This window comes from Hippocampus comes, unplaced genomic scaffold (assembly GCF_001891065.2).
Source record: "Hippocampus comes isolate QL1 unplaced genomic scaffold, H_comes_QL1_v1.1 scaffold20, whole genome shotgun sequence".
NCBI lineage: Eukaryota > Metazoa > Chordata > Actinopteri > Syngnathiformes > Syngnathidae > Hippocampus > Hippocampus comes.
The window spans coordinates 277,613-301,866 of NW_017805462.1; the positions used below are offsets into that span (position 1 = coordinate 277,613).

Genomic DNA, 24,254 nt, shown 5'->3' on the forward strand with positions numbered 1-24,254 from the left:
CAGCTGGGATAGGCTCCAGCACACCCTGCGACCCTTGTGAGGATAAAGCGGATCGGAAAATGGATGGGTGGATGGTTACCCTATCGCATACCTGCTGAAGTTCTGTCTCATGCCCATAATTATCTCTTTCTTCCTCGGAGAACGAATGATCACGTTTTCACAATGGAAGCGTTCGACCTATACGAGGTAAAAAGGGGGGAAAAAAATACATTGCTAAAAGGTTGCTAGAAACACACTAGTTAATTAGTTTCTCCTCCAAAAAAAGGGAGCTATAAGCAGGGGAATAAAGAGAAAGGCTTGGAGTGCAAAAGATAAAAAATGCAAACAAAGGAGGAGTCTGATGCGGGGAAGGACACAGTCTTGTCTGATTGAGTGGGAGACGGTGGAGCGGGGGTTCGCGGGGAGGAGGGGGTCGCTAGGTAGAGGGCGCGCAGGGAGACAGAGTGCATTAGAAATGATTGCGGAGTCGTGATAGAAGAGAGCGTAGCGTGGTAGATGGGCTAAATTCTGATGTCGTGGCTGATAACGCTGCCTTGTGTCCTAATGAAAAAATCCAGATGCTATCTCTTTCTCTCTCTCCCTCTTTGGAAAATGCCAGCTCTCCTCCTCGTCCGCTCTTCTACTCCTCCTTGGTGCCACTCTCTTTGCTCTCGAGGGCCCCGTCGGCCAGGGGAGATTAAGTTTAGCTTCTCCTTCGAGCCAAAGAGCCCTCGAGATGTTGACAGGCTCCAGGTCTAGTGAGCCACTTTCCGACCCTGAGTATGTCCGCTGTCTGCTTCTGAACAGATTTTTGCTTTTTTCTTTTTTTTTTTTTTTTCCCCTATTCCACATGTACTGTTTTTGTTCTTTCGCTCACATGAGGAGCGTCAAATTCGTTTTCAGCGCGGGCCATATCGTAGTTATGTTTTTCCTCATAGGAGAGTAAAAATTATTTGCGTTATCTCTAGAATCACCTCACCAAATGGTTACAAATGAAAACATTTTTACAAATGACTAAAAATGGTCGTAAGTGCCATTGCATATTATTGTTTGTGTTTTCAACGAAAAAATTGAATTTGAAATCACACGTCATGAAAAACAGCGACAACGAAATAACGGTCTTCATTTTATAAGGCAAGAACGGGCAGCTTTAAAGTCGACGTTTTTACAGCATGGTTTCAAATGGAACGGCTCTCTTTTTCGAAATCTGTGTTGGACATGACTTCATGAGCCGGATGTTTGTTGGTAATGGGCCAGGCAGTTGCTTGGCGTCATCAGTCCACAGCATCCCCCATGTGTCACTAACGGTCTATTCAAATAACGGTCTTCATTTTGGAAGGCAAGACCGGGCAGCTTTAACCTTCACAACATTTTACCCCTTTCATGCACCCTGTAACCTGATAACATGATAAGCTGTCCACTGTAGTAACCGCTGTCCCTGAAAAGCATTTCCCAAAAAAAAAAAAAAAATGCACTGGTTCAATGACAAGCATTTGTCTGATTCCTGATCCGGACAAAGTCGATGTTTTTACAGCATGGTTTCAAACGGAACGGCTCTCTTTTTCGAAGTCTGTGTTGGACATGACTTCATGAGCCGGATGTTTGCTGGTAATGGGCCAGGCAGTTGCTTGCCGTCATCAGTCCACAGCATCCCCCATGTGTCACTAACGGTCTATTTTTCCCCCTGGTGCTGCCTCGCTTTCAAATGTGTCATTTTATTGTTCTGATTTCTCCTTCTTACCACCACCCCACATCCACCCCTCTAGGGAGTGGAATATGATTTCACAGAACATTAAGTGGATGGGATCTAGAGGGAATAGTGAGGGGGGCGATGGTGGTGGTGAACAGGGATCTGGCCTAATTAAGTAGTTGTGCACCTTCCACCCATCCTCCCTCCTCCTTTGTTCCCCGATTGGTTAGCAACTTTCTTTGTGAAGTGTGTAGGGCAAAGACGAGTCATAACACAGACTTGAGGAGAAAGAAAAATATTTTATGGTGCAGCAGCCTGTGCTATCCCAGCTGTCTTTGGGCAGTAGGCGGGGGGACACCCTGAACCGGTTGCCATCCAATCGCAGGGCACACACATCCGCGCTCACACTCACACCGAGGGAAAATTTAGAGTGTTCCATTAGTGTTCCTGCCACAAACATCTACATTTCTACTTCAAGTACCTCACCCCTCACACCGACATGCCCAAGACAGTTAAGGCAGTGCTAAAAAATAATGGTGGACGCACAAAGTATTGACGCCTTGGGCCAAATTAGTCATTTTCGCTTCGGGTTGTGCTCACTTCTGTTGCCAGATGTTTACACTTTAACAGCTAGGTGTTGTCTTGATTTGACGAGACAGTAAACGTACACTGTTAGATTGTACATGCTGTACACTGACTATTTTACATTGACGCGAAGTGTTGTCCCATGAAAAGATTTTTGTTTTTATGATGGGTGTACTCACTTTTGTGAGATACTATAAGTGCACCGCTGCAAAACTGTAAAACAAAAATAAAATAAAAAAATAAAAATACAACTAACCCAAAAGACCTTAAGCCACAATAACATCCACAGATTTAACATTAAATTAGGTGATCCTTTTACACACCTCTAGAGGGAGCCTGCGTAACACTACAACTCAATCCTGCGCATTGAACGTGTCAGTGAAATGACGGACGACTCTGTGTGTTATGGTGTCACCATTACAGAGGCATGAGATAGGTCGGCGTAGCAAGAGGGTGTATGGAGGGACGTCACATGTCCTCTCCGGCATGTCGGGCGCAGGGCAAGCGCGTGATTGATGGCGGAGGCAAGATAACATCTCATCGGGGCGCAGCGCACAAGGGTGCCCGGCAGCACAATGATGGACGAGCCCATAGACACGACATAAAAATCGAAGCCCGAGAAAAAAAAAAATATATATATATATATATATATATAAACAGATTGCCTGCTCCCGTTCTTAACTTGTAATATATAGTGATAGAAATTTGTTTCGCAGCCCATTGCTGCAGACAGTGATGGATGCCAGAGTGAAGGAGAAGAAAGCCGAGAGGAGAGCGAGATTCGCCATCCGTGCGTTTCGCACGTGTTTGTGTGTGCGCTAGCGGGCGTATTGTGGAAATGTGTCCGTGTTCCACGGTTTCAAACATGACTTTTTGCCACGGATCGATTCACACAACAGACATAAATAGGAAGTCGTCAGTTTCATCTTGGGTGGACAACAGGTACACAAAGCCCAATTTTTGGAGCTGAAGGTGGATTTGTCGCCAACAAATCCTAATTTTGTTGTTTGGAAGGCAAGCGAATGAGACGCGGTCGGTGGATGATCAGAAATGGGGTTGCCCTCTCTGAGGTCATTTTACGTTCGACATGCACTTGATTCCAGACTTTCAGATTGGAATTTTGACTTTTTTTTCTGCATTGAAACCCCCCCCAAAAATCCATACCTGTATGTTTAATATTTGTAATCTTTTTAATATTATTAATAGTATTTTTAGTGATGGGCAAGTACTGATACCTGGTACCGCTAGCAGGCCGATACTGACCTAATACTCCAGGCTGCCGATACCGACTTCCGATACATAAGCCTAAAATAAAATAAAACAAAAAAATGTTTTTTAAAATCTGACAGTGAGTAAGTCCTCCTCGGCTGCAGTTGCCCCTACCCTGTGGCAGTTTGACACATGGGTGAATCATCATCCGCGTCGGAAAGAAAGGCCGATGTTCACAATATGTCGTCATTGACATAAAAGCTCAAAAGTACTCCAGGCAGAGAAGAAAGCCATCCATTTTGGCCATGATTCCCGCACGCACACGTGACATGAGCGTTACATCACGTCATACAACACATGCCTCTTGTGTACTCGGGTTGCACAACTCACTGCTGGGTCTTTTTTGAAGCATATATTAACCTGTAGCTATTGATATACATATGGCGTTGAACCCCCGCAGTCTCCGCACACATGTCATCCCATGTGTGTCCTCGGGAAGCCTTGTTAGTGTGGCCCGGCACACCTACGTGTGCACACCACACCGACCACCTCAGCACATTGTTGGCCTATCAAATGGACTTGTCGTCACGAATCTCCCAGTAGCTGATGAATATTGGATGGGAGTGGATATTACCTCGATGGAGGAGGCCTCCCCCCACCAAGGCGAGCGAGGCTGCACACTCAGCAAGTCAAGTGCTGCCCCACTGAGACCAAATCGAGGTCGCGAAAAAAAAAGAAAAAAAAAACTCCCCTCCGGTAATGAAGCTGCGGAATTGTCGTGGATTTCGTGTCCCGGCCACAAAAGGTGAAAATCCACTCTGTAGAAAGACTGTATAAAACAGGACTTTTTTTTTTCTTTAATTCGCTTTCCCCCTCCCACATGTTTTAAACACAGTTAAACTTATCCAAACACACATACTTTCTGTTTTTTGGATTCAGTGGCACTCATCGGGATTGGGAATTGAATCCCGATGAGTGCCACTGAATGGAACTCATCAGGATTTCTGGATTGGGAAAGCTTTCTCTTTCCCAATCCTCCAAAAAAGAGCCCTGGCATGCTTGCTTCAAGTTGTTATTTTTCACTCCCGGTCGAAGTTTCCTGTAAAACGGCTACATTGAAAAATATAATCAGGAAAATGTAATCAAATAAAAGTCTGATAGCTTAATGCTAACATTTCATGTACAAACAAAAATTAGCGTGAATGTAACTGTATTTTCAAACCTTCAAACAACTCTTACATTCACGCAGTGGTTCTCAATTGGCGGATTGCAAAGCCATTTTGGGTGGGTCGCCGGCAGTTAGCAAAAAAAAAAAAAAGGAAGACTATGGACTATACAATGTAAGCGACAGGAAAGCTGCCCGGTGCTGTAGCCACGAGTCCGTATACAAACAAAGTGCAGCTCAGCCTCTGGCGAGCAGATGCCATGGCGAACGACATGCTCTTGGCGATACATCAAACTCATTAGAAACGGCATTTGAAAATGGCACGTGCTCTTCATGTGTTTTCAGAGGCTGTTTTCAGACAAAGGCCGTTCTTTGTCGTTCATAACTTCTATACAAGTGAGTCCGGCTTTGCAACAATTGGAAAATGCTGGTGCCAGCGTAACAGCAGTTGAGATCCACGGCCTCAAAAGACAAGGAGCAGTAACATGCAAACAGGGGAACAACCGACTATTACTGGAGTTTAGATAGGAACCTTCTCTGCCAATTCTTCTTGCTCTTAAAAAAAACATCCTCCTCTCCACCTGTCTCCATAAAGCCACAATTGAATTTGAAACCACTTCCCTTTCATCATCGCACGCGGGGGACTGTAATTCCAAAAAATGTTAGAGGAGGATTTCCGAGCTTGTTTGCATTCGTTAGCTCGGGAACATAATCCACGCTTGTGCCGGGATAGATAAATGAATCTGGAATAACTCAATCCTAAATGCGTCCAATGACAAATTGAAGAGTGTCTTGCTCAGCTCTGCCCAATGTATGAGCCTTTGTAATACAAACGACACCCTTTATATCACGAATTCTGTTTAGTAAACAAGCGAGAGCTTTTTTCCGACGTGTTTGTCAAACTTTTAAATCATGAATGCACTAATTCCTCATTGCATCTTGTCAAAGTAAAAAAAAAAAAAAAAAAGTCTTAGATGAGGTTGTTGTAACAATGTTCCCATTATGTCAAGTCTGTCCTTTTTTTAGACACTCACTAAAGCTCCTGCGAGGAGCAATGAATAAGCGGAGCTGAAAGGATGGAAGGCGGAAGAGACTTCGCAATCGCTGTATTATTTATTTTGAACACTGGGGTTGAACCTTGATTTGTTTGTACCATTTCTTTGATCAACCTCAACTTGGAAAAGCTGAATTTAAGTCTGTATTTATTCATTTTTTTTAAAGACGCCGAGAAAAATTGGTGGATGTACACAACATGCATTTCCAAGAAAAAAAAATTGGACTCTTGATCACAATTGAATTCAAGTTGAAGTGTCACAATGAAAGAAAGTCAACTTTGGTCTCCTTTTGATGTGCGTGCCCTTGATTATATTACAGACATACGAGGATAGATGAAGATGGTCTAAACTCCTCAGTAAGCCGCGGTAATATCAGCTGTTTTTGGCAGAGGATAAAGAATAGATGCCTGTGAGAAGTGCTGTATTGTCGGTCTACATGTGTTGCGCATACTTTTCTATTTTCCTCGGTCAGCAATCAGTACAGGTTTAGTTGTGATGTCATTTCTTTCGTAAACAGTATTCTGGCACTCACAGTGTATCCGCGGGGCAAAAAAAATTGCCCTTTGCAAATAACGGGTCAGGCCACACCGTTGTACATTGTCTTTGAGATGAGATTTAGCACAGACGTTCACATCATTTACAATCATATCGTCGCACTCAAAAGACAGACCTCCATTTTAAATAGGAGAAAGATCCATCTTCGCCTCATTTGCATATCAAAGGATCTTCCCAAACAGATGGCCGTCGATTACATTCAAGGCTTGGCTCAAGTTCAGTGCAAATGTGTGATGCGGGGGGGTTGCTGTCCATGTGACGATCTGGCAGTCGAGACATAATTGATCGCTCCCTCCCCCAGGCTGGTTGGTGGCGGCCAATCAGAGGCACCTGTGTGAACCTCCACGACAAATGCCTGCGCTGCCCACTGCAGTTTGCCAGTCCGTCGTGGATGAAGGGTCACAGAAAACCCCCAGGCAATGTAAGTCACCACATTGAGGTCAACGTTGCTCTTGTTTCTTTGAGCCCTGGGAACACACATAGACGGGCTGCGTAATCTGCTGTTGCTACCCGACCTTTCTCAGTAAAGACTTATCCTTGCTTATCTGAAACTTACCTCTGCCAGCTTGTCTGATCTGCTGATGCTACTTGACATTACCTATTGCGTTAATAAAAAAGAAATTTTTTTTTGCCTTTTGGTCCAAAAAAAATTGTTGGCTCTCAACGCTCCACTGTATAGTCTTCTTTTTAAGAAGTGCTTCCATCAGATTTTTTTTTTTTGGTTTTTGGACTCCAGTAGTGGTCAACATATGGCTTTGTAATTTGTTAAGAACCATCATTTAGGACCACAAAAGGGAAATTCATGTTTTCCAGTTCCTCTGGGAGATATTGAGTTGTTTGCCAACACTCATTCAGTTGTTATGTGTAATGCTAACGGGGGCAAGTAGCTTGAGCCTGACAAGGAGGGTGGGGGGTTACAACACGTGGACACAAAAGCCTCAGCAGATGCGAGCCCAGAGTGATCTCGCCGTGAGGTGACATTGCTGAGCACTGTGACTCTCTTTGCCAAACAATGTTCCATCTGCTCGTTAGGAGTTTCCTCTCTCATTATGTACACTGAATAAAGGCGACAGTGTCCCCCCCCCCCCCATTGATCCTTTTGCACTCCAGCTTTATGCAGATTTTGAAGCCAATAAAATTCAAGTCAATCCATGTAATGATTAAAAACTCACCATAATGACAAATCCCAACCGATTATAATCGTGATGCCAGGCAGCATTGGCGTCTAGTGGAAGAATGAAAGAACGAAGGGGCAGAGAAGGTCCCAAACTAAGAAGCAGCGGCGGATGGTGTCTTTCCAACGTGGGCCTTTCTCAAGCGGCGGCGTGCAAAGCACAGCGAATGCTCAGGGGCAGACGGATGATTTTGGTGCCCTTGAAAAATAATTTGTCCACTTTATGGCCATCAGTCACGGCAGGATGCCTCTTCAACATGCCGCTTCGAAATGGCCGATGGGCATTCCCCGAAAAATTTTGGTACCTATTGTCGCTTTCTTAGTACAGATAATTATTGCCTCGAATCAAGTCATGTGCCTCAAGTCTCTGTCCTCTGGTCAATTGCATGAACGAGAAACTCATTTACTTGCCGCAAACCAACAAATGTGACTGTCAGTCAAACAGCTTGCAGCATTTTACTTGGCGACCCAGGAAAAATGGATGCTGGGGCCCATTTCGGGAGAGTTTGTGGGAGGTGATTGGATGACGTACACAGGCTGCTTTCAAAGTCAGTCGCTTGCGTGGCCTCCCTTTTGCCAAGAAAAAAAAAAACAGTCGAAGATGGTCTGCCTTCAAGGGCTGCAGCAACATGTGATCAAGCCGCAGGTCGAATAGTTTCGCTGCCGGCGAGTTAGGCTGCATTGATGACTCTTCAAATGGCCCGTAATGCAATTTCACGTGTTCCTTCGGGGTGAACATACGTGCCGCGTAGAGTACTCACGCCGAGGGTCTTTATTGCACACAAATTGAATTTGATATTCCCTTATTGCGCCGTGATGGTGGAGCAATGACACCGAGAGACCCTCTCCACCGCACGCACGCCAGCAAGCGTGATTGTCACCATGCGGGCTTGATGGAGCCTCCGCATTTGCTATTGATGAGTGCCACTGGATAGGATGACGGCGCAAAGTGAAACCAGAGAGGCTTTCGTCGCATGGGGCGGGGAGGGAAGCGGTGACAGAGGCGGTGGTGTGATTTTAGCATTTCAACATTGTCAATTAACAAGACGGGTTGAGCAAGCACACGGTGTGGACGGCAGCGACAGGTGTGGGGAGGAGAGGAGGGGAAAAAGAAAGATTCCAAAAGGCAGAAGTAGAGAAAGAAGATGGTTATTTATGCATGGAGGGAAGGGCAGCAGGAAACAAAAACTGTAAGAGAGATGGATGGAAGGAGACGGAGAGAAGGGTGAGGAGATCTATGAAGCTCTAGTAGATAGGAGACAGGAAGTTGACAACCCCGTTCAGTGATTCAGAGCATCCCTAAAAAATTGAGTACCGGACCCCAGTATATCAGCAATACAAGGAAAGTAAACAATTGAAGCACAAGCGGCAGATTATAAACTGCGTTCAGAAAATTCATGTGTAGCAGAGCGCACTCTGCTACACACAGAGGACGAGGACGGTGAAATGTGCACTTACTAACTACATTACAGTTTTTCTTTTTAGTTGAAAATGGCTTACCTTAACCAGGATTCCACATCACAATCCTGGTGGGTTGATGCGCCTCTTGTCACAGGAAATCCTTGTTGTGGAAATCAAAATCTAGTTACCATAACTACTGTTCTTCTTCTTTTTCACCTTCTTAGTCTTCTTCCGCTGGAAGTACAAGGATTTACAGCGCCAGTATTTATTTTTCATTTTGCATTTTAAAAACGCAATGTATATGGTATCACAAGTGTTTACAAGAGTGGAAACCGTGTGACGACGTTGTAATGTCTTGATTGAGGCCTGAATCTCCCCTCGAAAAAAGTCCATCTCTACTTTGTGGCAAATTCACCCAAATGTATCACCCACAAAAAAAGTGAGGGAACACCGTATTACATCTGGGTCTGGACATATCGTTGGCGATAAAAGGGGTTGAACTGATTAGTTGTCTAGTCGATCGTTCAACTTTACTACTCGCCATAGACATTTAACGCTTGAAAATAACTCATCGGTAATCATGTGTTTTCTCTGATGCCGTCTCCCGACTTTTTTTAACGCTGTGTGGAGCAGTGAAATGTCCGACCAACATCTTCCACCGTCCTGAGACTACGAAAATAAACAAGCGGCAGATGCAGATGGCGGTTAGCACCACTAGCTTTCGATATTCTGATCACTGTTTGTCTTAAAAGATTCATAGCAGCAGTGCCATTTTCCGTGAAACGGGTCTGTAACACAAATATGGTTGTTTACCGCTGTAAATGACATCATCGGCTTGACTTTCACATTGTAGTCGACCATAAAACCTCTTTTGTCATTCAAGCCCTTATTCACCGTACACTGAAAATACGTAAACTAAGCAGACTCACATTTAAAGTTTATCCTCTACTTGGACTGCAAATCTTTATTCACTATTATTTTTGTTATTATTCACCGCAATGATTTACAAAAAGATACCTACACAACCTCACAGGCGCGCGTGACATGCAGTATCAACCCATTCGAAAATCAATGCATCCTTTTTTTTTTTTTTTCCACACATTGGCGTGAGGTGAATAACTGCAAGTTACGCAAGCAGCTTTGATTAGGTGAGGTGCACTGAGCGGATGCACCGAACAATATATACACACAACACATACACACACACACACACCTCCCATGGATGAAGCCAACCTCCCATGGAGACAAGCAAGCCAAAGGAACATCTAATCTTAAGCGTGCTACTCTCAGTGACATCGTCAGATGGGGTGTCATTGAAACAGTGTACCTCCATTCAGGGAGCTTCGGACAACGTTACATCAGCGAGCGGCACGTGTGCTGTACATGTTGGGAGGAGAAAAGCGGCAAGGTGGCAAAAAAAAATATATATATATGGCATCACATGTGAGAAGCGGTGGAATATATAACACCAACGGCATGGAAAAGAAAAATGGAATTGAACAGATGCATATATTTTTACATTTTCATTTGCCGTTAATTGAAAAGTGTCTAGAAATTGGCTGTAGTTTAACATCACTTTCACGTCTATTGATGTACCTACCAAGGTTAAAATAGTTCACAAAAAAATGAAATAAAAAAAACTAATATTGAAAATAAAAATCAATCATTTAAAAAAAAAACTTTTTTTTAAAAAACAAAAACTGATACATTTTACCTTTATAAAACAGCCTAAAAATTAATTTGTGGGCACAATCAAAAACGACTGTGACAAATTTAACCTGACATAAAGCTTTTTATTGTGACAATACAATACAATACAGTGATATGATCCCATAATCTCATTGCACATATTTCCCCAACTTCATATCTTGCATTCCAATTTCCCGTTTCGTTTGTCACCAAAACCCCCTTTTTTTTTTTTTTTTAAACAAAACAATTTCCTTTCTCTCTGTCAACATGTTCAAAGAACACTAACATAGTAGGATGAGCAATATATTTTGGGAGCTAACTATGCGAAACGTCACAACTTGTCGCCGCACAACACCGATCACCAAACCAAATATGAGCACAGCCGCAGAAAATGAGCGCGATCGAGTACAACGCTTCCATCGTGGCTAAAGAATGACATCGTGACTCGGGGGAATTCTTCAACACAGTGTGACACTTTAGGGTGACGATATGCATTTATAGCCTTTCGAGATGAAACATGCACACAGAAACAACGTCCCCATCTTTTGTTTTCTTGAACTAGAGCGACGTGGGGGGGGGGGGGGTTTTGGGGAGTAGACCACAGGGCTCAGGTTGATCCTGGGAAAAGACCAAGCGGTGTTTTCGAAGGCATTGTGTACATGCGGACGGGGAAAGCTTCTCACTCCAAACGCTGCGTAAAGTTTTCTGGGAAAAGTCCCTTTTGCGCTCCGGTTCCCAGCATCATCCAGTCACTCTGCTTGTATCCCGTCAGCCAGCCTGCTTCCTGCAGCGGCGGCAGCATCGAAAGGACATTTGTCTTGAATTTGACATCGCTCGACAGATACGCGCGACGCCCGGCAAACTCACCTGATCCTCCACTGAAGCGGTGGGGACCACTAAGACCACATCACCTTGCTTCAGGTCCAGCTCGTCGCTGTTGGCTGCCTCAAAGTCGTGCATCGTCTCAACCTGCACAATTTTCCCCCACGTTCATCACCTCAAGTGGTGTTTGGCTTTCCGAGAAGGTTTACTTCAGACCAAATCCAAGACTGACCTTGTACAGGAAGTCGCCCGGGAGTCCCCCCGGAGATGAACTTGTGGGTTTGATTTGAGGTTTGTCGGCCGCCACGCAGTTGTCACTGATAGCCGAGGGTGAGATGATGTCTGCGTCGCGATCATCGTCGCCTTCGTTGCTGGAGGCGGGCTCAATCACCACGGATGGGATGGCCATCATTTCCTGCGCAAGCCAAGAATAACGAAACTCAGCCTGACGGAGGTGCATTGAATATGAAGCGATTAGTCACGCCAATAGAGTGGAAAAAGCTTGGATGCTACGTTTGAAGCTAACGGAGCTAACCCGAGGTCAACGAAGCTAGCTTGCGCCGCGTCAGTGTACGTTAGCAAAGCCTCCGATTGTGAAAGTGCATTTAAATGTACATGTTTGTTATATTGTTAGATAGAAATGAGATCAGAAAGGTGGAAGGGGGAAACTAGCAGTCAATGAAAATGAATAGAAGTCAACCAAGATGTGAAAGTCATGATTATGAAACATTCTAGATTTACCGAAGCTTCGTCGACAGGACTTTGCTTTTTTTCTTCTGGAACTGAAACCGATTCCTAAAATCAAAGTCAAATAAAAAATAGTTTCATTAAATAACAAAGCAATAGTACTGTTATTTCATAACATGATAAGCTGTCCACTGCGGTAACCGCTGTCCCCAAAAGGGTTAAAATGGCGTATAACATGCACAACCAGCAATAAATGTTCAATTGTGATCGATTATAACCATGAAGAAGTTGGCTTATGGTAAGCCAAGTGAAAATGAAACGTGTTCTTTCACTCACAGGAGGGTTTTCTTCCAGTGGTGAGCCACAACTTTCTGCTGTATTTTCCTCAGCAGAGGTGGGAACTGGCGGTGGGTCGTCCTCACCAGCCAGAGAAGCTGGAGGCACTTCTTCACCGGCGGAAGGTGCTGAATTTGCAATCTCCAAAGCCTCAGTTGATCCGGGATTGACTTCGTTCTTGTTCAAAGCAGATCCACATTCAATTCTTTTTTTTTTTAAAACTACATTTGACACAAGAAATCACAAAATGGCTACTCACCATTTTATCAAAATCAGCAAAGAACGATGGGCCAGTGGCATCCTTCGGAATACATGTTGAAAATGAGACAAGAATCTCAAATGGTCATTTTAAAAAAATAAATTTAAAAAAGTAAGGAACGAGAGGACGTGTCAAAGAGGGAGCACAGGGGGCGCTATTACGGAGCTGCGGGGAAATGAGCATTCTGAGGCTAAGGAGGCAGACGGACAGAGACATGATGGATGGATGGATGGATGGATAGTTCCCGAGTAGGACGGAATTTGCTCAAGCTGCCAAACATTCTAATTACCGACTGAAGTTGAAAATAACAAATCGGGTCACTCAAGGCAATCACATGTCAGGCACGGGAAGCGTTTAAGAGGAGAAGGAAAGATCAGGTTGGGGTTAGCGGGAGGTTTAGAATTTCAACGGACGTCTACTTGCTGCCAAACCAGCACGCTAAAAATGGGACCATGTACCTCTTCCTTTTCTTTAGCTACATCTTGGTACAATTTTCCAAATCTCAGGTTTGCAGCCTCATCTTCGGACATGTCAGAACTTTCGGGTTCCTTGCGGACTTTGGTAACATCTACACCTTGAACTTCCGAGGTTGAGCTTCTTTGTTCATTAGGAGGGTCCGAGCAGCTGCTCTTGCCAGCTTGCTTCCAGGACACGTTGCCATTGACCACGGCATCTGTAGAGGCTGCACAAAGACTGCTTGCAAAAGGATCCCACCGGCTTCCTCCATCTCCGGAGACCACAAAACCCTCGGCCTCTAAGCCGGCTTCTGACTTCAAACGATCTGCCTCGTCCACAGTTTGGGATTCAGCAAAACAAATGCGATCGGATGAATCTGGGTCCTGTGTTTCGGCAAAAGGATCTGAACTAAAGCCACCTGCCCCTCGTGATTCAGCAAAAGGGTCGGAATCAAACGCACCTCCTTCCCGAGTTTCAGCAAAAGGGTCGGAATCAAACGCACCTTCTCCCTGAGTTTCAGCAAAAGGGTCGGAATCAAACGCACCACCTTCCCGAGTTTCAGCAAAAGGGTCGGAATCAAACGCACCTCCTCCCTGAATTTCAGTCAAAGGGTCTGAATCAAACGCAGCTCCTCTTCGAGTTTCAGCAAAAGGGTCGGAATCAAACGTACCTCCTCCCTGAATGTCAGCAAAGGGGTCGGAATCAAACGCACCTCCTCCCCGAGTTTCAGCAAAAGGGTCGGAGTCAAACGCACCTCTTCCCTGTATGTTAGCAAAAGGATCTGAATCGAACCCACCTCCCTGTGCGTCAGCAAAAGGAGCCAAATCTAACGCAACTCCTTCCTTTGCTTCTGCAAGAAGACTGTTACAAACGGTGCTTTGCCCCTGTGTCTCTGCCAAAGGATCCGAATCAAACGCACCTCCCTCCTGCGTTTCCACCCAGCTTACTGACTCCTGACTTCCAGCATCTCCGGATATGACATCTGTTGCTTTTCGCTCATCTTTCGAACCTTTGTCCTTCTCCTCACCACCCCGACCCGCTGAGGTATCCTGCATCCCCGCCGCGTTTCTCGCATCCGTGTGATCGTCACGCGACTGCTCATCGTCCGCACTTGCCCAGCTCCCTCCCTGCATCCCATCGCCCCATTCTTCGGCGGTTTCGTATTCCGATCCTGAGCCATCAGGAGACCTGGACCACTTCTCTGTTGCCAGTTTGGAGCTGTCCTCAATCTGTTCACCAAACTCGTTGGTGAAGATCAGCCCAGGGGTGGATATCCTGCGACCTCCCTCCCCTGGCTCATTTCCCTCCGACTCTGCCTGCGCAGTTTCCGGATCATCAGCAGCACCATAGAGAAGGTTGGGATGTGATTGAGACGGTACATCTCGGCTGCTAACCTCATCCTCTGCTGTCTCACTGTCCTTGGGAGGAGGAGTAGGAGGAGTTGTGACTTTATCTCCATCATCACCCTGATCCCCTCCCTCTCCCCCTTCAGGAGCTCCTGTGGCAGCCTCCCCTGCGGCAGCCTCTCCGTTGGTAGCCGCTGAACCAAAGTCAGCTGACCAGTCGGCGACAAAGCCGCTTTCCGAAGCCTGAGCAAACGCAGGAAATGAAATGTTAAAAAGTTTGATGAAGCCGGTCTAAGAAAGTGCTGCTGGACAGTCTGCTTTGCGTGTTTGGGTTGTATATGTTGTGATCTTTATCGTGTGTTCAGTCTGAGTCTGGTGTCAAATACGACAAGCAGTTAAGATGTCGTGCTTAGTGAATCGCGTGTGGACTTACAGTTTGGGCTGGCTGAGCCTGGAAAGGGAGGAGTAGGACACAGGTGATGTATGAAACCATTTCACGGACAAATCAAGTGCAGCAGAGTCAAATGCACTCACCGACCACGTATCCCAAGGCACAGCAGTCTTGTTGGGGAGGAAAAAAAAGAGGAGCTTCAACTTTATAAAATGTTACAATTCAGTCGGAAGACATTCGAGACCAGTAACAACAACACCGTCAAACGATATACGGCGAAACCTTGAGTTGGCGCGCTTATTCCGCTGCTATTCGGTGGCAGACTAAAATGATAGCTCATGGAAGTCAGGATGCATCATAGTCATACGTTGACAATCTTGTGGTTCAGAATTAAAGCCAACAATCAATGAAAATTATTTTCAGGGTGATTGCAAATAGCGGAGACTACAACTTTAGGAAATAATTGATTCACAATAACAAACCTGTGATTATTAGTAACTATTTACAAAAATTGTGCACCTCAAAAGGCATGCTGGATACTCCTTCAAGCCACACAAGCCTCGAAAATCAACGGTTTCGCAGAGCGGATTCCAAGTCTAGGCTGCTTACGTCACCCAAGTGTGGGTTGTCGGCAGGCCGAGGTGAGAGATCGGTGCGACTTAGGTCGGAGCAACAAGCTAGCAACGAGCTTTGGCTGGCTACTACTGCCTGGTAAATTACGTTGTGGTTTCGCTCCCATGTCAGTAATCACAGCCTCCACATCTGCGAAAAAGCTACACTTCTTACAAGTATCGTTCTTATGAAAGATTGAGAAGCCATGCTAATCGCCAAGCTAACCTAATGTTATCGCTAAAGAATGGATCGAAGTGCTTGAGTGACTGAGCTCACTTCACGGAGGTCTCGAAAGAACTGCCTTCAGGCATTCAACTTTAATAATAGTAGGCAATTTAAAACGTGTCGGGAGAGAAAATGATACAAAATAATGTTATGCACAGCGAAACAGCAAACGATTGTAATGATTACATTTCTATTAATATGTCGGTGGGGCGGCACGGTGGGCGACTGGTTAGCAGGTCGGCCTCACGGTGCAGAGGTGCAGGGTTTGAGTCTGGCTCCTGTGCCTTCCTGTGTGGAGTTTGCATGTTCTCCCCGTGCCAGCGTGGCTTTTCTCCGGGTACTCCGGTTTCCTCCCACATTCCAAAAACATGCATGACAGGCTGATGGAACACGCTAAATTGTCCCTAGGTGTGAGTGTGAGCGCGGATGGTTGTTCATCTTTGTGTGCCCTGTTCGAAAATGGATGGATGGATGGATAATATGTGGGATGCCGTGGCTCTTCAGTGTACATTTGATCATTTTATAAAGCGGCATTACCTGAAGCTTTTCTCATTTGATCCAGGTTTATTTAATGTTACCTCAAAATAAACAGAGAGAAGCTAAGCAGTCCCAGTGTGTAGAAAAATAGTTTCAAGAATAAACTGAAATGATATAAAATGGCCTATATCAGAACAGATTTTTTTTTCATATGGCCTAATACACAACCATTCACATTGCATGCATGAAGATGCTTTTGTGTCAACAACCTGCGGTACTGGTGACACACTTTCATCCGGCTGGAAGGCGTCGAAATCTAGATCAAGGAGCGATTCTCCCGGCCTCTCATTGGGCTGTGGACGCACAAGGCAGTTAGGAGGCAACCCGTACCGTAGCGCCTTTCCCTTGAAACGCTCAGAGACCTGAGATGGTGATGGTGCCGGTAAAAACTCCCCTCCAAACAGGTCGATGATTTGCTCCTCCACCACCTCCTTGGAAGGCGTGACTTTGGGGGGCGGAGGCACAGGCGGGCCCTTTTTCATCTGCACAACAGCAACATTGCCATTAGACAACATACGGCCTTTGGCAGTCATCTCAATGCTTTCTGGCTTGAGTGTCTCGAACTAAGGTGAACGTCCACCTACGTACCATTTAACATTCAGAAAGAAACTCACCTATTCAAGATTTGTTTTTCTGTGTAACATAACTAACCCCCAAACCCCTAACACCAACTAAGGGACCCCTAACACCAAGATGCATCGAACGTGACTGAATTGGACAATTGGAAAAAAAAACAAATAAAAATGGTCAAGTATTATTGTAAAACACAATATACCGTATAGAGTGGCAACAATTGGCCGGACTTCATTTTGTTCCCGGAATTATCATTTTTTTTTGCGATAGCGAACGCAATACAGCGCGGCCATGACAAAAGCGACATTAGGATGCTGTTTGCCTGCCATCCAAATTTTGAATCGCAGCAAAACTACTTTGAGACGGTTGGCTGCTAATGAACCACAGAAGGCCGCGCCCTGCGCTACGGCGCGGTGGCCCTGGGCCGCAGTGCTGGGTGTGCGGTGGGTCCTACTGCAGGACGCCAGCTCACAGCTGGCTGGTTTGACAGAAAATTTCAGTAGCGGTCCAACTGGCAGGCGAGGGTCAGTGCGGGGCTCAACGTCGGAGAAAGCGTAGTTTTAAACTTCTCATGAAGCGGGGAAAGGGTGTCACGTTATTGACAGTGGTAGAAGCAGAGATGGGAGGGGGAGGGGAGTATTGATATTCAGTACTCGAGTAGAAGTGCAATTACTTGGAAACACGACAAAAACACGTTGGTTCTACAACACCGGTTCCCACAAATTCCTTCTGCCCGAGTGTCCGTGAACAGTGAACACAGCTCACTTTCGTGTCATTCATTCCACGAATCAATCTTTGTAAAGATTTGGAAACAAATAAAAGCTTTCCTTGAAACCACTTGCAGAGTAAAAAAAAAAAAAAACTTTGAACTGTACGATGTTTTTCTGAAATTTGACACGATTGACCAGAACAGAGGATCACTTCATCAAACTAAGGCCGATCATCTTTGATAAATATGATTCTCCGTCCCGATCCCCCGTTCTCCACTGTGATCACGTCACCCTCTTCAAGTGCTCAAAGGCAATCCGTTAAAACCTGCGGAAACACCAAACTCATTCACCGTCGTGGACATTTGTTTATTGCCGCTGACAAATGTAATCGTCAAGTATCTTTTTGTACGGGTAAGCGTAGTGAGAGAGTCTCTCGCCCAGCCCGTCAGTGAAATTCAAGCTTCCACGTAACTGTACTAACAAACAGATACCAGTGGGTGGCAGCGTTGCATCACTTTGGATTTCCATCCATCCATTTTCTGAACCTCTTTATCCTCACAAGTGTTGCGGGGGCGTGCTGGAGCCTATCCCAGCTGTTGAGCAGTAGGCGGGGGACACCCTGAACTGCTGGCCAGCTAATCGCAGGGCACACAGAGACAAACAACCATCCCCGCTCACACTCACACATAGGGACAATTTGGAGTTTTCAATCAGCCTGCCATGCATGTTTTTGGAATGTGGGAGGAAACCGGAGTACCCGGAGAAAACCCACACAGCCACGGGGAGAACATGCAAACTCCACACAGGAAGGCCAGAGCCGGAATTGAACCCGGTACCTCTGCACTGTGAGGTCCATGCTCTAACCACTTGACCACCGGGTCGCCATCACTTTGGATTTGACATCCCAAATAGTTTTTGAGTATGAAGGGGTGAATCTCAGCTTGTCGCGTCATTTAAGAGGGGGAGAAATACCAACTGTTTGGAATTCAGACAGGTTTAGGCACTTCACACGTCATGTGTTGGAGTGTGTTTTTCCGTACACGTAGAAAAATGAATGCGTAGCGGTTGGTAGTGGAAAGTAAGTGTCGCCATTGTGAAAAAAGGTGACGCAAGTCCGCGTGTGAATTTGAAAGGAAAAAAAAAGCCACTGACGTTCTAGTCAAGCCCTGGGCGAGGTGAATCAGCATCACTCATGGAATGTTTCTTTGCTGTATGGTTGTAGGCAGTTGGGAGGAAAGTTTGGATCAACTCTCAAACAGTTTCCAGCTTAATGTTAATCATCTACGGGCATTTTGTACTGTGGTGGGCGTTTTTTGAAAGATCCATCCAAAGGTTTCGCAACGGCTAGCACATGCGGAACTCTCTTTTCAAAACGGCTGTGAATGAGTCGAGGAATTTCAGCACCTAAATCAGAGTCGCCTTAATGAACACAGTCAGACACGACAAAGGACAAATACCGTCACTCGCTCGGCATCCGCACGAGTGGGCAAAGAAAATGGGAACCGGAATTGTAGACGCGACATATTTCCATACATATTTGTCCAAATGCGCTTGACAAACATGTTCATAATGCCGCTAGATTGTTCCTAATCCACACAAACACTAACACACGTGTGACACGGCACAAGTTCACTCACCATCCAAGAGATGAGTGTGCAGCAAAGAAGAACAGCCACAGAACATTAAACAACAAATACAGCCCGCTTGCCTGATGCTAGCATGCTAAAAAGCTGGCTAAGTCATTGTGCGCTTTCAACTAACTTGGCTTACATCCTCTCGTAAACGCTGCGAAGTCATTACGACATGTTACAAACATTTGTGTCTTCACCCACACACAACTCGGATTCCCGCGCGCACCGGTCGACTTGTTTACCTGCATGGGAGATTTGGGACGCGGCGGCCCGGGAGAAACCGGGCGCAGCATGTGATTGGTACTGGCGTCTGGACTCTCGGGTGGACTTTCGTCTTCGGGGGGCGAAGGCGTCCGAGCCAGCCGCAACGGCCCCGAATCACTAGCCAAATGGAAAGAGTTGAAAGCCGACCTTACTGATGATGAAGTTTCATGAAGCTTTTAAAACATCGCTCACACATCACTGAGCCATCTGTCGATTTGAATGTTTTTACCCACTGCATGATTGTAGTATTTTAGACATAAGGAAAAACATACATAACACAAAACACCGGATGTTATCTCGCCGACCTCCATACCTGGGTGCTCCTTGGATGGTGAACATTTTGTCAGCGTGTTGTTCACTCAGTTGCATCATCACTTCGTACAGCTGCTTACACACCTACACGTTGAGAAAGGCCGTCGCGTGGAGCAGAGAAAAGAGATCCTTTGACTGCATGAACCTTTCAATTTGAACGAGTGGTTGATGTCATGACGTTCCGCCACACCAGAGAAATCTCTCGGTGAAATCTGGCCTCCAGACTCGTCACGCTTTTGAAGGTGCTGATGTAGAATCCGACTCGGCTAAAACACAAAAAAATTCACAATTTGCATTGAATCGATGCATCTGGCTGACATTCATGTTCGCGTTGAAAATCTTAACTATAATAAGTTTGAATTGCTCGATAGACTGTAAAACTTCGATAAAAAAAAATATGCAGTATATATACAGGTATATACAGTGATCCCTCGCTCTAACGCGGTTCCCTTGCCGCGGCTTTGCTGTTTCACGGATTTTTTTTCAGTATTTCCAAAAACTATTACAGTTAGTTGTTGAAAACGTTTGTTTTGTTTGTTTTTTTTTTGGTAATTGGGCCTGAAAACAGGTTTTGGGCTTTGATTTCATTGTATATATAGTTAAGTATTGTATAATAACTGGAAAAAAAATAATGTTCACTACTTTCCTGATTTCACTTATCACTGGTACTTTTTGGAACGTAACCCCCGCGATAAATGAGGGATTACTATATATATATACACACACACACACACACACACACACACACACACACACACACATGTGTGTGCGTGCGTGCGTGTTTGTGTGAAATAGACATCAGATTAGATGATAGGGACCTGTCCCAAAGAGTTGGAAGTTCATCTTGCAGACCAACGTTGAGTTCATCAAACACTCTCTGAGCCTTTCTCAACTCCTCATCAGCCTGTAAAATGCAATACAGAACACAGATCACTACTGGATGCTGGAAAATTATTATTCCATCAGGTTTGCTTCATTCATAGTTGGAGTTCACAATTATAGACCTCGAGGTTTCTATTGCTATGGAACAAGGCCACTAACGTAGCACTAACAGCCGGAAAGCTGTTGACAGGTTGGGTCAAGTGCAGCTTCAAAGAATTGTCACACAGAGAGACGGACAAAAGACATTTGGACGGTTGACTGGTGACCTTCAGCATCTTGCGGTCATTTTTCATCCCGGACATCTGCAGCGTTTCAACATGATGACGAGCGCTGTCGTAGTCGATGAGTTTCCGGCTTCTTTTGGCCACACGGGTCTAAAGACGTGAAGGCGTCAGTGATGCAGAAAGCTTCAAAAATCTGATCACGGTGACAGCCGATCACCTTCAGGTCAGGAAACTGCTGCAAGTATCCATCCAGATTCAGCAGCGTCGAGTCCACCAGCTTATTGTGGAAGTTTTCCCACAGTGCATCGCAATCCTACAGGGGAAGTAAAAACAAAAAAAAAAAGACATTGAGCATCGCAGACCTTAGCCTACAGATACTTAATCTTTTTGGAGTGTTGACATGATGGGTGGGTGGGGAGGGGGGGAGGGTGCTGCATCGTCATGATCAAAAACAAAGGCGCACCTTGCCGATGGTCATAACATCATCTTTTCCGTGCCAGTCTGGCTCATAGACCTCATGGAGAGACTGCGTCAGGTTGATGGAGGCCTGCTGCATCCCTGCACAGCAACCGCGGCACTGAGCATTAGTGGCGCCATTAGCGTCCTGGCGTATCGTTCATGTTCCACTCACAGCACGTATCAAATGATTGAACTGCAAAAGCTGACCGCACACATGCTCCTAACACCGTGCGACGTGTGTGTCACCTTTGATAGCGGACATGTAGGCCTTCATCTCTCTCTGCAGCCGCGAACCTTCACACTGACACGCAAGGCACTCGTTAATATGTCACGCAACAGGGAAACAACGCGAGTGTGCGGGACTTCGGTCGTCCCTCCACACATGTGACGCAGTAGCGGTGGTTGTGTGTCAGTTTGGTGTTTACCTCCTGTCTTCTGAAGTTGATGACGACTTGTTCAAACTGTTCATCTTTGGTCTCGTCGGCTTTGCCCAGCTTCTGCAACACCTGAGCCGTCATTTGCGTTAGACATATCATAATCGTGTATGTCATCAAATCTGGCCACAATTTATTGCCTCTAGTTTTATTTTGAATCCTATTATTGGCAAACATGGTGCACTTGGGCAAGAAGGGAGGGGCGTGGCTTTGGACGGACACTTGAGAGCGTGGAGGGAGGAGTCAATTGAGGTTATGTGCAAATCTTGCTCCCAATTACAAAAGCGCAAAACCTCCCTTTCATATTTCCCATGCGCATTTAATATTGATTTTGATATCCTCCCGACATTTTGCTATGATAATCCTTGCATGAACTCATAATGATAGTTTTCAAGTTTGTTCTGGGTTTTCTTGTTTTTTAGCTATATCACTTTAGTTTGATATTTAATTAGCTGTTTATAAATTGTGTGTGTGTAGCAGATCAGAAAATGGATGGATGCTATACATACATACATACATACATACATAGATAGATAGATAGATAGATAGATAGATAGATAGATAGATAGATAGATAGATATAAGTTATTACAATGAACTAACAAAGAATGAAATGAGGCTACTTATTTCACCACATGGAAAAAAAGTTTCATTGAATAAAAATGATGTAATTTTTTGAGGCACATGTTGAATATCACAATATCGATATGGCAATATTAAAATACTTCTGAAAATACACACAAATACACACTGGATATGAATATGCATGTATATGTCCACAAGTACTGCCGATATACTATGTAGCTAAACGAGTCATACGTGACTTTATCTCGCGAGAAAACAGCACGTTCATGTTGAGTGACGTCTCCGTCGGTGTTGAGCCAATTAATCAATAAATGACATGTGGCTTTGGGGGGCGCGTTTCATGTGGTGCCTTTCGCTCAACGGCGACGTCATTGGTATCGCAGTCTAAAAACGTCCACATTTGACGTTGGGAATCTCTCGCGGCCTGCAAGGACGTCAGTGTCCGTCCATCACCTCCTCCTCATCCTCCTCCTCCGCTGCATCATCACCTCCTCTTCGTCTTTCTCCTCGTGCAGCCGCTTACCTTCTCCTGCGCTCTGTTGAGCCTTTTCTGCACATTTTTGGCGAAGATTCCCGTCTTGATGTCCGCCATGACGCCGCACTGACATCCGCGGATTAACGGCAATACAGCGACGAGGGGGAGGTGCGGGGATGTCAAGTGCGCTTGCGCGAGCGGGCATATCAAATGGTCCAAGTAGGGGGCGGGGCCTAATCCCCAAGGTTTGCCTGGATGTTTAGCGGGAAAAACTATTTGTCATATGACGTCGCCGGCACCGTACGTGGGACAACGCGAGTGAACAAACGTAAAAGTATAACAAAATGAATAAATGATGAAAATAATCATGATATAAAACAATCACAGATAAAATTGTGATTAAACATGTTGTCCTTATCCTGTGTGATATTTCAGCATTAAAAAAAAATGTCTACATTGGGGTTTTGGAGCTTTTCTTTGCCTGGTAGTGGGTGTAGATCAGTAGATGTCGCAAATATTCGTTTGCTGTGGGGTTGTGACGCCGTTTGAGACTCGTTGAAGATGATAGTGGGCTCCACAAATCACCTTGACTTCAGAAGGACAAGACGTTTCTCTCGTCCGTTGTAATGTTGACTTCCATCCAGCAGAGGGCAGTACAACTACATTCAATGGCGCGTTTCCTCCCTTCCATCAAGATGTGCAATTCCGTAGGTTTGCAAGCGTAATGAGGGCCGCCGTCTGCCTCGAGCCGTTGGACTTGCGATGCAAAGATAGATCATCTGTAAGGTTATTGCGCCCAATGCAACGTACATCAGCTCTGCCAAATACCTCACCTTGAACCTCACGGGATCCAGACTATGAGTCCACTAACTGCGAACCGGAAATGTATTAGTAAGAAATCACTGATGAATAAAGTTGTATGCCAGCTCAGAGCATAGGTGCTGATAGTACTGGGGACAGCTTCAGAATGACGTAATCGCCCAACCGTGAATTTAAAAAAAAGACAAATTAATTTACATTTATGTTCCGTTTACGTTGGACCGACATTGAGCCTTCCTGGAGTGATGTGTCGGTCGCGAACGAGCCGGTACAAAAAGCCGGCTCTTTGAAGTGAACGATGAGAATCAGCACCCTCCCTCGAGAGCCGGCTCTGTCATTTTCCTTCTCTCTCTCTCTCTCTCTCTCTCTCTCTCTCTCTCTCTCTCTCTCTCTCTCTCTCCCTCCCTCTCTACGTTTTGGTTATTTAAAGCAGAGTATGGTATAATTTTGAATGGTCAGGGCCACTTGACATCCACCGAGGCCCGATGTGGCCCACAATGTGAAATGAGTTTGACACCCATGCTATACATGGTCGTTTTTTTCGGGTTAAAATGCCTTTCTATACATGATCTTTTTTTTCGGCTAAAAACGCCTTACTATACATGATTGTTTTTTTCGGCTAAAAACGCCTTACTGTACATGGTCGTTTTTTTCGTGCCAAAAACGGCATACGATACTATGTCGTTTTTTTCGTGCCAAAAACGCCTTACTATA

General features: G+C 45.3%; 1 protein-coding gene and 1 long non-coding RNA gene across 3 annotated transcripts in view; one reads left to right on the top strand and one right to left on the bottom strand.

Annotated features, from left to right (window-relative positions):
• LOC109518928 (uncharacterized) overlaps positions 1 to 7,111 on the top strand; it is a 39,449-nt gene extending 32,338 nt beyond the window's left edge. Inside the window, exon 3 of the long non-coding RNA XR_002168844.1 lies at positions 6,540 to 7,111. This is a non-coding gene — a long non-coding RNA (uncharacterized LOC109518928). The remainder of the gene's footprint in view (positions 1 to 6,539) is intronic.
• A 3,474-nt stretch (positions 7,112 to 10,585) lies between these two features.
• On the bottom strand, positions 10,586 to 22,921 carry amph (amphiphysin). 2 transcript variants are annotated; one of them, XM_019875124.1, is made up of 21 exons: positions 22,770 to 22,921; positions 21,654 to 21,734; positions 21,475 to 21,529; positions 21,233 to 21,327; positions 20,987 to 21,082; positions 20,812 to 20,919; positions 20,482 to 20,567; positions 19,854 to 19,929; positions 19,665 to 19,747; positions 19,330 to 19,468; positions 16,536 to 16,646; positions 16,383 to 16,466; positions 14,943 to 14,969; positions 14,842 to 14,859; positions 14,457 to 14,651; positions 12,607 to 12,648; positions 12,348 to 12,524; positions 12,066 to 12,119; positions 11,557 to 11,739; positions 11,370 to 11,471; positions 10,586 to 11,286 (listed from the first exon to the last, which is right to left on the bottom strand). In XM_019875124.1, exons 1-21 carry the CDS (start codon positions 22,836 to 22,838, stop codon positions 11,182 to 11,184), a joined length of 1,986 nt encoding a protein of 661 aa, XP_019730683.1. In that variant the 5' UTR covers positions 22,839 to 22,921; the 3' UTR covers positions 10,586 to 11,181. The 2 variants fall into 2 exon arrangements, with proteins under 2 accessions (XP_019730683.1, XP_019730682.1); XM_019875123.1 differs by having other exon boundaries at positions 16,536 to 16,655.
• Between the last annotated feature and the right edge of the window lie 1,333 nt (positions 22,922 to 24,254).

Excerpts from the sequence above, each read along its gene's own strand:
- amph (XM_019875123.1), bottom strand. The coding sequence starts at position 22,838 with ATGGCGGACATCAAGACGGGAATCTTCGCCAAAAATGTGCAGAAAAGG. Across the intron at positions 21,083-21,232 it reads ATGTTATGACCATCGGCAAG|GATTGCGATGCACTGTGGGA; the intron begins GTGCGCCTTTGT and ends CTTCCCCTGTAG. Across the intron at positions 14,970-16,382 it reads GTGTGTCACCAGTACCGCAG|ACTGCTGTGCCTTGGGATAC; the intron begins GTTGTTGACACA and ends CTCCCCAACAAG.